This window comes from Micromys minutus (genome assembly GCF_963924665.1).
Source record: "Micromys minutus genome assembly, chromosome: 2".
NCBI classification, from domain to species: Eukaryota; Metazoa; Chordata; class Mammalia; order Rodentia; family Muridae; genus Micromys; species Micromys minutus.
In genome coordinates this window covers 2,449,067-2,461,304 of record NC_137971.1, presented here as the reverse complement: position 1 = coordinate 2,461,304, position 12,238 = coordinate 2,449,067, and the positions used below count along the sequence as shown (strand labels likewise).

The window sequence follows — 12,238 nt, the reverse complement described above, 5'->3', positions numbered from 1 at the left end:
GAGATCATCTTCACTCTTGTGTTGTATGATATTCCATTGTAATGAATATGTCATGGCTTCTTTGACCAATTCCATACGGTTAGACAGGAATCTTGTCTGACAGTTTTGTCCTGTACTTTTTTAGATGTGAGCGGCAGAGCTAAGGGGAATAGACAGGTTAGTTGTGCTGGAGATTTCTGTACTTTCCCACAGAGCTTGTACCATTTTGAATATTATTTTGCAGATAGTAAAGCACATTAATTTTTATTGCCTTACCAAAAGTATTTGTACTCACACATATGAGGCCCATCCAATAGAAGGGAACCAGCTTCCTGGGTGGGACATTTGCACGGTTTGTTATGACTTAGGTGGAACATTTTATACCTCTAAGAACCGTGTGTGTGGTGTTCCTCAGCATCCCACTCTCCATTGAGTGCTGGTCTTACCTAGTCTGCACAATGTCTCTACCTTCTCTAGAGAGACTTGGTCTTTATGTGTGATTATATAGCAGATGTTTCTTACAGACTACAGACTCCTTGTAGTCTTCATACATACAGTTTTTGCTATATAAAAATTTTAACACAGCTTAATTAAAATTAAAATGTTTTTCTTTTAAATTAAATTACATTTGTATTTGAACCATAGTTAAAGCTCTATCTACTTTTTTACATAAAGCAGTCAACATATGCCTTTGCCCTGTCTTGAATGTTTTTATTTTTTTAACATATAAATATTTGATCCATTTTGAGTGCATATGCTGTAAATTCAGATCCAGTTTTGCTTTGAGATCTGTGTACAAGTTGTTGAGTTGTCCCAACGTGCTTTATTGAAAAGCCGTCTCTTCCCCTGGGAACAGATGTCTCCATCTTACTGACTGTCCATTCGTGAGCTGTGCTGTGCTGCTTCATTATCCAAGGTTAACAGTGGGAATTAATCATCGGCATTTGGTTTTCAGCATTCCAGAGCTAGCTGGATGTTTTTTCCCTATGTGAAGCTACAGTGTTGAGGTTGGTGTTGTACGCTGTGTATGGGGATGCTGAGTTCTGGGCTCCAAGATCAGGTTGCAGTCTGAACATAGGCATCATATTGTCCATTGTGCTGTGAAGAATGTTCCAGAAATATCTGACGGGAATAAAAGGCTGGAGCCTGTGGCTGGACAAGAGCCAAGAGAAAGGTAGACCTTGAGATCTAGTAGGGGTTCTTATGTAGGGATCAGGAGGAGTAGGAAAAGGGGGAGAAAGAAGGTCACCACAAGGCAGGATGGACCATGAGGATGGGTCAGGAAAAAATTGTTCTGAGGACACACATGGAGCAGAGGAAACACAGCAAGACTCAGCTGGACGCAACTCACGGCCTGTGAATGAATGTAGCTTACACTAGCTCAGAACTAGCCAAGGTTAGGCTCATAGCTTGCTTTTGTGTCTTTTATTCGGGAGCCACAGAGGCCAGACTGGGGCAGAACCCATGACATTCCACCCATGCTACAAACCAGTCTGCCTCCCACCAAGAGAGGAAAACATGCTTGTGGGTTTTTTGGTTTTTTGTTTTTTGTTTTTTATCGTGATCACATTCAGTGGATTTAACTTGAAATTATTAACATTTTTATTACATCCCATCTGAGAAAAGTCATCTTTACCATTATCAATAATAATAAAGTCTGTTTATTTTGGTATACTAATTTTATATTTTGCAAACATCCTAAATTATTTTCTTTGCACTAATTTTCACTAACTGCATATATATATAGTTATATCATCTGAAAATTGAAGTTTTTTTTAAATTTTTTCTTCCAGCTTTTATGCCTTCAGTTATTTTCTATAGATTTAAATTTTTAGTGCATACCATTAAAATTACTCTATTTTCTAGAGAAAATAACTAAAGGCAAAATACCTGGAAGTAAAAAAGAAGAAGCATTAGGAACTAAAGTTGATAAACAAGAGTTCCTTTCCCTGACCTCAACCAGCAAATGTGATTCTTACCTGGGGCCAAACATACGTATCTGTTATATAACAACGTCTCTTGTCAACTTTATTGTTTTAATGTTTTTATCAGAGATAGATTTTTGTATTTTAAAGTGGTTTCAGCACCTTACAATATAAGCATATTTGTTTCAATTGATTAAGATTGTTTCCAGGCTCAAAACAGAGCTGTACTGAAGATTCCACATAAGACACGATGCAGTTTAATAACCTGGACACCCACACTAGGGAGACACATAGGAGATTCAGCAGCCCAAAGAAGCAAAGGGATTTCTTACACCAAGGTGTTAAGGATCTGAACCAAGTGCAACAGGTGTCTAAGGTCTCTGAGTGTAGCAGATTAGTGCAAGTATCAGATAGAATGCAACCGTCACTTAGGAAGCAGATCTTTTGACTCACAGAACAGAGCAGGCTCTAGATGGGACATGAGTCCAACAGAGACACTGCATCTGAACATGTCAGTACTGTCAGGTCTATGGAATTGTGATAGTGAGCCACATACTCACTCCTGGAATAGAGAAACCCAAGTTTCTGACAGTGTGGCATTCAGCCTGTGCCATTGGACTTATTTGGCAGGTTTTCGTGTTGTGTGTTGTGTCATTAGCAGGGTTAAATGACAATCTCAGGGCTGCTTTAGGAAGAAGCTGCCTGTTGTCCTTACGTCATCTGTGAATTGTTTATCAGACTTCTAAAGACAAAGCTATATAGATATCCCACTTAACTATGAGAACTTACATGGAAGTAACTTTAAACTTTCAAGAAAAGAAGGAAGAAGTTTGAATTAAGAGCCCCGAGAAGACAAAAGATCATTAACTTAAAAATTAAAAAGACCTTTTCACTCAAAAGTGTAAGCAAACCATTGGCTTTTAGAGCCCCTTTCACCTCTCTGGAGTCAGTCTGTCCACCTGTGAGACCCACACCATCTGTTTCCCACATGGGTTGGGAAGGGTTTCTTCCCTTTCTGGGCGCATTTGACCTGTGTTGGCTCTGTGACTCTTTGTCATCTTTCTGATTGCTGCTCAGCTTCCCCCTGAGGCAGGCTTAATCAGCTGAATTTATGTGTTCAGTGTCCTAGTTAAATGTGATGCTATGTATGTAACATTTTCTATTTCGTACTTAGCATGTCATAGTGAAGTCTAATTTATATTCAACAAAATTCACCTTTTTGTTACACACGCGTGTGAGCTGTGAATCACTGACATGTAACCAGCACCAGACCTGAGATACAGATTCTGTGATCAGCCTCAAACCCCTCCTGCTCAGCTACAGTTCTGGCAGCTTCACCACTGGCCCTTGTTCTGTTTTCTTACATTAGTGCCACATTGCCTCTTGGCTCTGCTTTTAAAATTAAGCATAGCACATTTGCAATTTGTCCATAGTGTTGCATGTGTGAGAGATTACAGCAAAGCACTTTATAAAAATAATGAAATACTTTGAAAAAAATACAAAGAGCTCAGGCGGCACCAAGAAGCATCTTAAGATATTAAATTTCTATACACATATTTAAATCTCTGAAAAACTGACATAAAGAGAAAATTATGCAGGAAAGAAGAGGGAAAAGAGGCAAAGACACATTGGGTGAAAGGAAAGAAGAAAGGAATCAGACCTCTTATCTGAAGTGATGTAACCAGAAGACACATAAGGGCGAGTCACACTGACTGACAGTGATTGCTGTCTGGCTAACACACTGCAGGCAAACTGATTGAACCCTTGCCAGTACAAACCACATGGAGGCTACAGTAAGGCTTTCAAGAGGTAGGGTAGGATTCCAAATAGAAATGCAGCTCCAGAAACAGCCAGGCATAGGTAAATATAAATGCTCCTTGTAATCGTATGCCACTTTAGAAAATAAACAACAAAGAAAAATATTAGCCTTACCCTTTAGATTTATAATGTATGGGAAATGTATGATGGTGGTAATAGAATAAAGTATTTAGGGGAAAATGCATTGCTGCAGCATTTGTCTCTGTAATGCAGCAGTGTCATAGCATCATATTGATAAGACAGTACAAGTGCATGCTATGAATAAGTGTGGATGGCTGTGACATACCAGCTCAAAAACAAGAAGTTTTTATATTAAACAGTAACACAGGTGTACATGGTTCCTACAAAATCCTGCACAAAACCTGAAGGATGGAGACGTGGGTTAAAGGCAAAAGAAATGGCAGTACAATTCCAAGTTCTTTCCTCTTCTCTAATTCCCTCCTTCTCTTTCCTTCGCCTCCCTTTCCCTTCCCCTCTCTCTCTTCCCTTATTGAGTTGGGTCTCACTATGGAGCGCTGGCTAGCCTGGCTCTCTTGAGAGCTCCACCTGCTTCTCTCTCTGGAGTGCCATGGCCTTTTAACAACCCTCCCATGTCCCTTGTATTTTCCTTGGTGTTTCTCCAGTTACTGACACAGTTGACACTCTCATGTCTTTATTAGACACTGGATAGCTACTACAAATAACCTGTTGAGAGTTTGAGGGTGGTCCTTTCTGGCCCACAGTGAACTGGATCTCTGTCATCAGGACGCCGGATCTGCCCAGGGAAGGCTGAGTTTGCACATCAGCCACACAGGCTCTTTTCCACTTGGACTAGCAGAGAGCCTGGGGCACAGGCGTGGGGAGGTCACACTGGGAGTTCTCAGAGCACAGGAAGTGTGGTTCTCTCTGGAAAAGGGTTCTTTCTGGCCCACAGTGAGGGCTGGATCTCTGTCATCAGGACGCCGGATCTGCCTGGAGAAGGCCAAGCTTGCAGTTCAGCTGCACAGGCTCTTTTACACCGACCAAGAGTGAGCACAGGCCCATCGAGTATCCAATGAGGGAACACAAAGTGTTCTCGGATCGCAGGGAGTTAGTGCTCTCTGGAAAAAGGTCCCTTTTGGCCTAGTGAAAGAGGCAGGTCTCCGTCATTAGGACCAAGGACCTGTGGGCAGAGGGCTGAGCTCTCAGAACAGCCTCACAAGAGCTTCTGCACATGAGCCCACAAAGACAGAACTGAGACACTACCGTCAGAACTCACTGCCTGCCCACAAAGAGCTGAACACCCAGAAGCAATGTCCTTCCTGAGCCCACCAGCCCTCAAATCCACAGGAGAGACAGGCATCAGTCGGTGACAACAAGATGACCTATAATCACAGATAATAAGATGGCAAGAGGAAAGTTAAAGAACTTAACCAATGTAAATGAAGACAACCTCAAAACATAATTCAGAACCCAGCTCTCCCACCACAGCAAGTAGTGGATTGAGAAACACACCAGAAAAACAAGACCTAGACTTGAAATCATATTTTATGATAATGGTGGAGATCTTTGAGAATCGTGTAAATAACTCTTAAACAATTACAGGAGAACCAGGAGAAATCACTCAAAAAAACACAGAAAAATGTAACAAAACAGATAAAAGAATTGAAAATAGAAATAGAAAACCAAACACAAGGAGGGAAACTACACCCAAGTAAAAGCAAGAAAATAACTATGCAAGAAAACTAAAAGAAGAAAGACACACAAACATAATTCTATCTCTAACAACAAAAATAACAGAAAACAATAATCACTATTCCTTGATATTTGTTAACATAAATGGACTCAATTCCCCAATAAAGAGACATAGACATAGCTAGCTCTTTGAGAAAATCAACAAGATCAACAAACCCTTAGCCAGACTAACTAGAGGGCACAGAGAAAGTATCAAAATTAACAAAATTAGAAAAGAAAGGGGAGAGATAGCAACAGAAACTGAGGAAATTGAAGAAATCATCAGATTCTACTATAAGAGCGCATACTCAACAAAATTGGAAAATTTAGAGGAAATGGACAAATTTCTAGACAGATACCAGATACCAAAGTTAAATCAGGATTAGATAAACCATCTAAACAATCCCATAACACCTAAAGAAATAGAAGTAGTCATCAAAAGCCTCCCAAACAAAAAAATCCCAGGACCAGATGGGTTCAGTGCAGAATTCTATCAGATCTTCATAGAAGACCTGATATCAATACTCTCCAAACTATTTCATAAAATAGAGACAGATAGAATACTACCCAACTCATTCTTTGAAGCCACAATTATTCTCATTCCTAAACCACACAAAGACCCTACAAAGAAAGAGAACTTCAGACCAATTTCCCTCATGAACATTGATGCAAAAATACTCAATAAATTTCTTGCAAACCAAATCCAAGAACATATCAATACAGTCATTCACTGTGATCAAGTAGGCTTCATCCCTGGGATGGAGGGATGGTTCAATGTGCAGAAATCCATCAATGTAATCCATAATATAAACAAACTTAAAGAAAAAACCCACATGATCCTCTCACTAGATGCTGAGAAAGCATTTGACAAAATTCAACACCCCTTCATGTTCAAAGTCTTAGAAAGATCAGGAAAGAATCCAAGGCCTATACCTAAACATAGTAAAAGTAATATACAGCAAACCAATAGCCAACATCAAACTAAACAGTGAGAAACTTTAAGCAATCCCACTAAAATCAGGGACTCGACAAGGCTGCCCACTCTCCCCCTATCTATTCAACATAGTACTGGAAGTCCTGGCCAGAGCAATTAGACAACAAAAAGGAAATCAGAAGGATACAGATTGGAAAGGAAGAAGTCAAAATATCACTATTTGCCAATGGCATCATAGTGTACTTAAGTAACCCCAAAAATTCCACCAGAGAACTTTTACAGTTGATAAACAATTTCAGCAAAGTGGCTGGATATAAAGTTAAATCGGTAACCTTCCTCTACACAAAGGACAAACACACTGAGGAAAAAATTGGAGAAAAGATACCCTTCACAATAGTCACAAACAATATGAAATTATATTGGTGTGACCCTAACTAAGCAAGTGAAAGATCTGTTTGACAAGAACTTCAAATCTCTGAACAAGGAAATTGAAGAAGATCTCAGAAAATGGAAAGATCTCCCATGCTCATGGATTGGAAGGATCAACATTGTAAAAATGGTCATCTTACCAAAAGCAATCTACAGATTCAATGCAATCCCCATCAAAATTCCAACTCAATTCTTCATAGAGTTGGAAAGAACAATTTGCAAATTCATCTGGAATAACAAAAACAAAACAAAACAAAACAAACTAGGATAGTGAAATCTATTCTCAACAATAAGAAAACTTCTGTGGGAATCACCTTTCCTGACCTCAAGCTATATCACAAAGCAGTTATGTTAAAAGAAACCACATGGTATTGGTATAGAGATAGGCAGATAGATCAATGGAACAGGATAGATCCAGAAATGAACTCTCACACATATGGCCACTTGGTCTTTGACAAAGGAGCTGAAAACATTCAATGGAAAGAGGACAGCCTCTTCAACAAATGGTGTTGGCTCAACTGATAGTTAGCATGCAGAAGAATGAAAATAGACCCTTTCTTATCTCCTTGTACCAAGCTCAAGTGCAAGTGGATCAAAGATCTCCACATAAAACCAGGTACACTGAAACTATTAGAAGAGAAAGTGGGGAAAAACTTAGAACACATAGGCACAGTGGAAAATTTCCTGCACAGAACACCAATGTCTTATGCTCTAAGATCAAGAATTGATAAATGGGACTTCATGAGATTGCAAAGTTTCTGTAAGGCTAAGTACACTGTCAAGAAAACAAAATGGCAGCCAACACACTGGGAAAGTATCTACCAATTCCACATCTGACAGAGGTCTAATATCCAATATGTACAAAGAACTCAAGAAGTTAGACTCCAAAGAATCAAACAGTCTTATTAAAAATGAGGTACATAGCTAAACAAAGAATTCTCAACTGAGGAATATTGAATGGCTGAGAAGCACTTAAGGAAATGCTCAACATCCCTAGTCATCAGGGAAAAGCAAATCAAAGCAACCCTGAGATTCTACCTCATACCAGTCAGAATGCCTAAGATCAAAAACTCAGATGACAGGAGATGCTGGCGAGGATGTGGAGAAAGAGAAACACTCCTCCACTGTTTCTGGGGTTGTATGCTGGTACAACCACTCTGGAAATCAGTCTGGCTGTTCCTCAGAAAATTGGACATAGTACTACCTGAAGACCCAGCTATTCCATTTCTGGGCATATGCCCCAAAGATGTTCCAACCATGTTCATAACAGCTCTATTTATAATAGCCAGAAGCTGGAAAGAACCCAGATGTTTTCAGTAGAGGAATGGATACAGAAATTGTGGTACATTTACACAATGGAGTACGACTCAGCTACTAGAAACAATGACTTTATGAAATTCCTAGGAAACTGGATGGAACTAGAGAATATCATTCTGAGTGAGGTAACCCAGTCACAAAAGAACAGACATAATATGCAGTCACTGATTTTATACTAGCCTCAGAACGCTCTGAATACCCAAGAAACAACTCATAGACCATAGGAAACTCAAAAAGAAGGAAGGCCAAAATTTGGAAGCCTCAGTCTTTCTTAGAAAAAAAAAGTGCATAGCACCCTCTCAGAGTTTGGTACACCTAGACCTTAAATCATTGATAATATAAGAGCTAAGAATGCAGCTTTGTGGCAATTCTTGGTATTTAAAATCATTATGTTTAGTCTTTACACACCAAGAGAACTTTGACTATTTCCATGTTACTTTTTCTTTTATATGTACTTTATGCACATTGAAACTAGTAAATTTTCAATTAATACTATCAAACCTTTAAAAAAAAATCAAGGTCTGACAAAAATAGATTCATATAGTTTTATGCAAAATGCTTTTAAAATCTGTACATTTATCTCTTTAAAAAAAATAAAGTTGTTAAAAATTTAAAAAAATTTAAAAAAGAGTTTGAGGGTTTCTTATGTTTATTTTGTGCCCATTTTATGTGTTTTTTTTTTTTTTTTTTTTTTTTTTTTTTTTTTTTTTTTTTTTTTGTAGGTTTATAGTTCTTTAAGATTGTAGAAATTGCCTGCTTCCTGCCTCTGCTGATTGCACTGGATTTTCTTGCTGGTCTGCTTGCTGATACTTACTGTGAGCTGGTTATTTCCTGTGCACCTGTTGAAGGCTGGTGGTCTGAGTGTGTTGAGGCTGCCATCAGAGAGCGTGCTCAGTGGCTATTGTTGGCTGGCTGGGAGAAGAGCTGATAGAAGCATCCTTTCCTTGAGGGCTGGGGCTTGGCAAAGGTTGAGATGACTCTTTATGTCATCTTGTTACTGCTGGGTTGCTTAGCCTGGTGAGAGCATCTTTGCTTGTGGCTTCTGCCCTCAGCTTCATACAAACCAGGTAGGGCCAGGCCTCATGTTCTACCCCTCACTACAACCCAGGGTTTGGCTGATGTTTTTCTTTGTGGGATGAAATGATTAGTCATTATTCTTGAGATGGAAGAGAGCTTCTTCCCTAATTTCCACAGTGAATTCAGATAAAAACAATCCTTTTATTAAATAGGTTATTTAAAATTCAAAATCTTAAAGACACAATTGGTAAAAATAAGAACTAATGTTTCATTCCAGTCTCATACAGTTTATAAATGAATTATATGTTATTTTTAATTTTAGAGCAGAACGAATGTCACAAGTAATTCCCTTACTTCAGTTTGGTATTCGGGTATCTTGGTATATGGGAGGCCAAATGACTCTCAGGAGAGCTGGGCGGAAGGAAGTCAGAGCCAGAGCTCTGCTCCTACCATATTGACTCACCAGGACCCCTTACACCATGTGACTTAGCTGATACTTATGCTCTGCCTTTTTTTAAGGGATGTTTCTTTTCACGTTTTTATGTAGTTCATATAGAATCATAAAGTAAACTTTTCTAAATATTTTAGGTTTTAAACTTGAATTCTGATATTTTTGAGACTATAAACCTGCTACTCTATATGTAATAAAATTATGGTAAAAGTTTAATATCAGCCTAATAAAGTGATTTTCCTTTAACGCAGGCTTAAAAGGGAATTAGATCTTTATAAAGAAGAAGACATGGAACGTGTGTGCAGAGCTCTCCAATCAGAAGTAGACCTTCTGGAGTTGGTAAGTCTGAGTGCTGCTCACTTCCCCTCTCCCCGGCTGCTGCAAAGCCAGGCTTTACCTGGGGCGTTGCACTGCAGCAAAACTGAGAGCCAGCGGGTGAAAGCAAAGTAAGGATGTAAACTGTAAGGTGTTAAAGGCGTTTTAAACTTCTGGAGGGGCAGCTCCATGAAGCTTGTCACCAGGGAAAGCGGGATAGCTTCTCGCTGAGTGCTAACACATTCAGACCTTCCATCCTTTCACAAGACAGTTCTAGGGGAGAACAGCTGCCCTGGTGTCTAAGGCTTGGTCACCTCTGCTTCTAGCTACAGGCATGAGCTGCGATGACGACATCAAATCCCGAGCTTCCCACTACAGACCGCCATGATCTCAGGCTGTAGGTGTCAGGTTCTGTGAGAGCGCTGCCTGTAGCTAAGGTATAAATGAGCACAGGGCTGCTATAATGTATCTCAGTGGCTCACAGGGTGTAAGTACTCTAAGCGGGTGCTTGTTTAAACTGTTGGAATAACGTTTGGATCCATAATTTCTACAAGAACTCTGGAAAACCTGAGTCAGATATTCTCAGAAATATTGCTGTGCTAAATTTAGGTAAATGTGTTATGATCTCTTTAAGAAATGAGTTTGGGTTGGCTGTGTAGATGAGTAGTTGTACACTCACATAGCATGTCCAAGACCCTGGGCTGAGAAGCAGCACATCATCAGAGTGCACTGTCCCTTACAGATGTGTGTGCACATTAGAGTGTACTGTCCCTTACAGATGTGTGTGCACATCAGAGTGCACTGTCCCTTACAGATGTGTGTGCACATCAGAGTGCACTGTCCCTTACAGATGTGTGTGCACATCAGAGTGCACAGTCCCTTACAGATGTGTGTGCACATCAGAGTGCACTGTCCCTTACAGATGTGTGTGCACATCAGAGTGCACTGTCCCTTACAGATGTGTGTGCACATTAGAGTGCATAGTTTCTTACAGATGTGTGTGCACATCAGAGTGCACTGTCCCTTACAGATGTGTGTGCATGTTTACTTTTCAGACACTGGCACCAAAGGATCCTCAGGACAATGACTCCTCGAGCTGATGAGTTGCCCCACACTTGAGCATCATGGAAGCAAACATGAGAGGAGTCTGTAGAGCAGATCTCTACATGGACGTGGGGTTCAGACCAGCACGAAGAGACTGACTTAATTGTAGATCTACATAAGTTTTATCTTGTTACTTAAGAGGTCCTCATGTAATTTCTAAAAGGGAGAGAAGGCTTCTTAAGCTGCTCTGTCCTTTTTGATCTGTCTCATTTTTTTTATTGTAGCTTACCCTAAGTCCTGTCAGATATACACAAGAAGAAATGTTCGAGTTATTGATTCAATTTTGTTGGTGCCATTTCTGCCAGGGAAGAGTGCTTACTACTTTGATTTTATTCTTTTTCCAATCATAAAATGTCTGTCAACGGCGATCATTTGAGGCCTTTTATTCCTGTGTGTGTCTACAGAGCTTCAGAGTCTGAGGCTTCTCCAGACATTTGCCACTGGTTCCTGTGCCCACCACTGCTCTGAATGATGCCTTGGTCCGCAGTAGATGAAGTTCTTCACTGTGGAGGGAGAGAAAGCCCGGCACCGTGTGCTCTCCACGGTGGCTTGTCCTGATCCTAGGTTGGGTATTTTCACTAGTGTCTCACTAGGATTGGAACTGTTGTGTTTTTACTGGTGTTTCACTATGATCGGAGCTGTTTAGTCAGAGCCTAGACCAGGCTAGGTGGGAAGGTGGTGTGGGAGGACAGTAGTCGGAAGTGTTGATGTTGGAGCCATGTTCCTTTGAGTTTGTGTAGTGCCTCACATGACTAGTGCAGAAGTGTGTCAGGTCCATCTGCATTGAAGTAGAGTCTCTGCATACTCTTAGTGTTGAAAAACAGAAAACTGGGCTTTGGGGGCCACGGCACTTGACTTTAGGTCCACGACTGTTATGTATGTTGAAGTGCTGAGAGAATTTACGTGCACACTCTTTCCCACTCACAGCCATGTGTGCACATGGCTGGGACTAGAGTAAAACTCTTTGTGGGATGGGGATTCCCTGCTGCACCATTCCCACACAGTGACATACATGCAGAATCCACTGTCATGTATGACTGTCACCTGCTGTGTGTCCCATGAAACTGTAGGTAGAGTATTCACTGACAGGTGTGGAACAGTGTGAGCTGAGCCTGCGAGAAGGGCTGAGGTTCGGTGTTCCTGTTATTTAAAATGAAATAAAAAACTCAAGGTTGACATCACGGTTCGCATGGTCACAGCTATGGTACCGTGAGAGCAGCACAGTACTAGCCAGGTGACCGGCCATGTCCTCCGGCT

General features: G+C 40.4%; 1 protein-coding gene across 2 annotated transcripts in view; it reads left to right on the top strand.

The window, feature by feature from the left end:
• The window catches only part of CCDC172 (coiled-coil domain containing 172), a gene marked incomplete at both ends in the record, with an annotated part of 42,870 nt that extends 31,893 nt beyond the window's left edge, over positions 1-10,977 (top strand). The window contains 2 exons of one of the 2 annotated variants that reach the window (XM_080912229.1): positions 9,810-9,901; positions 10,933-10,977. In XM_080912229.1, the coding sequence (XP_080768355.1) occupies positions 9,810-9,901; positions 10,933-10,977 (137 nt within the window). The remainder of the gene's footprint in view (positions 1-9,809; positions 9,902-10,932) is intronic. The other variant, XM_080912228.1, reaches the window with a different exon arrangement.
• Positions 10,978-12,238: the final 1,261 nt, after the last annotated feature.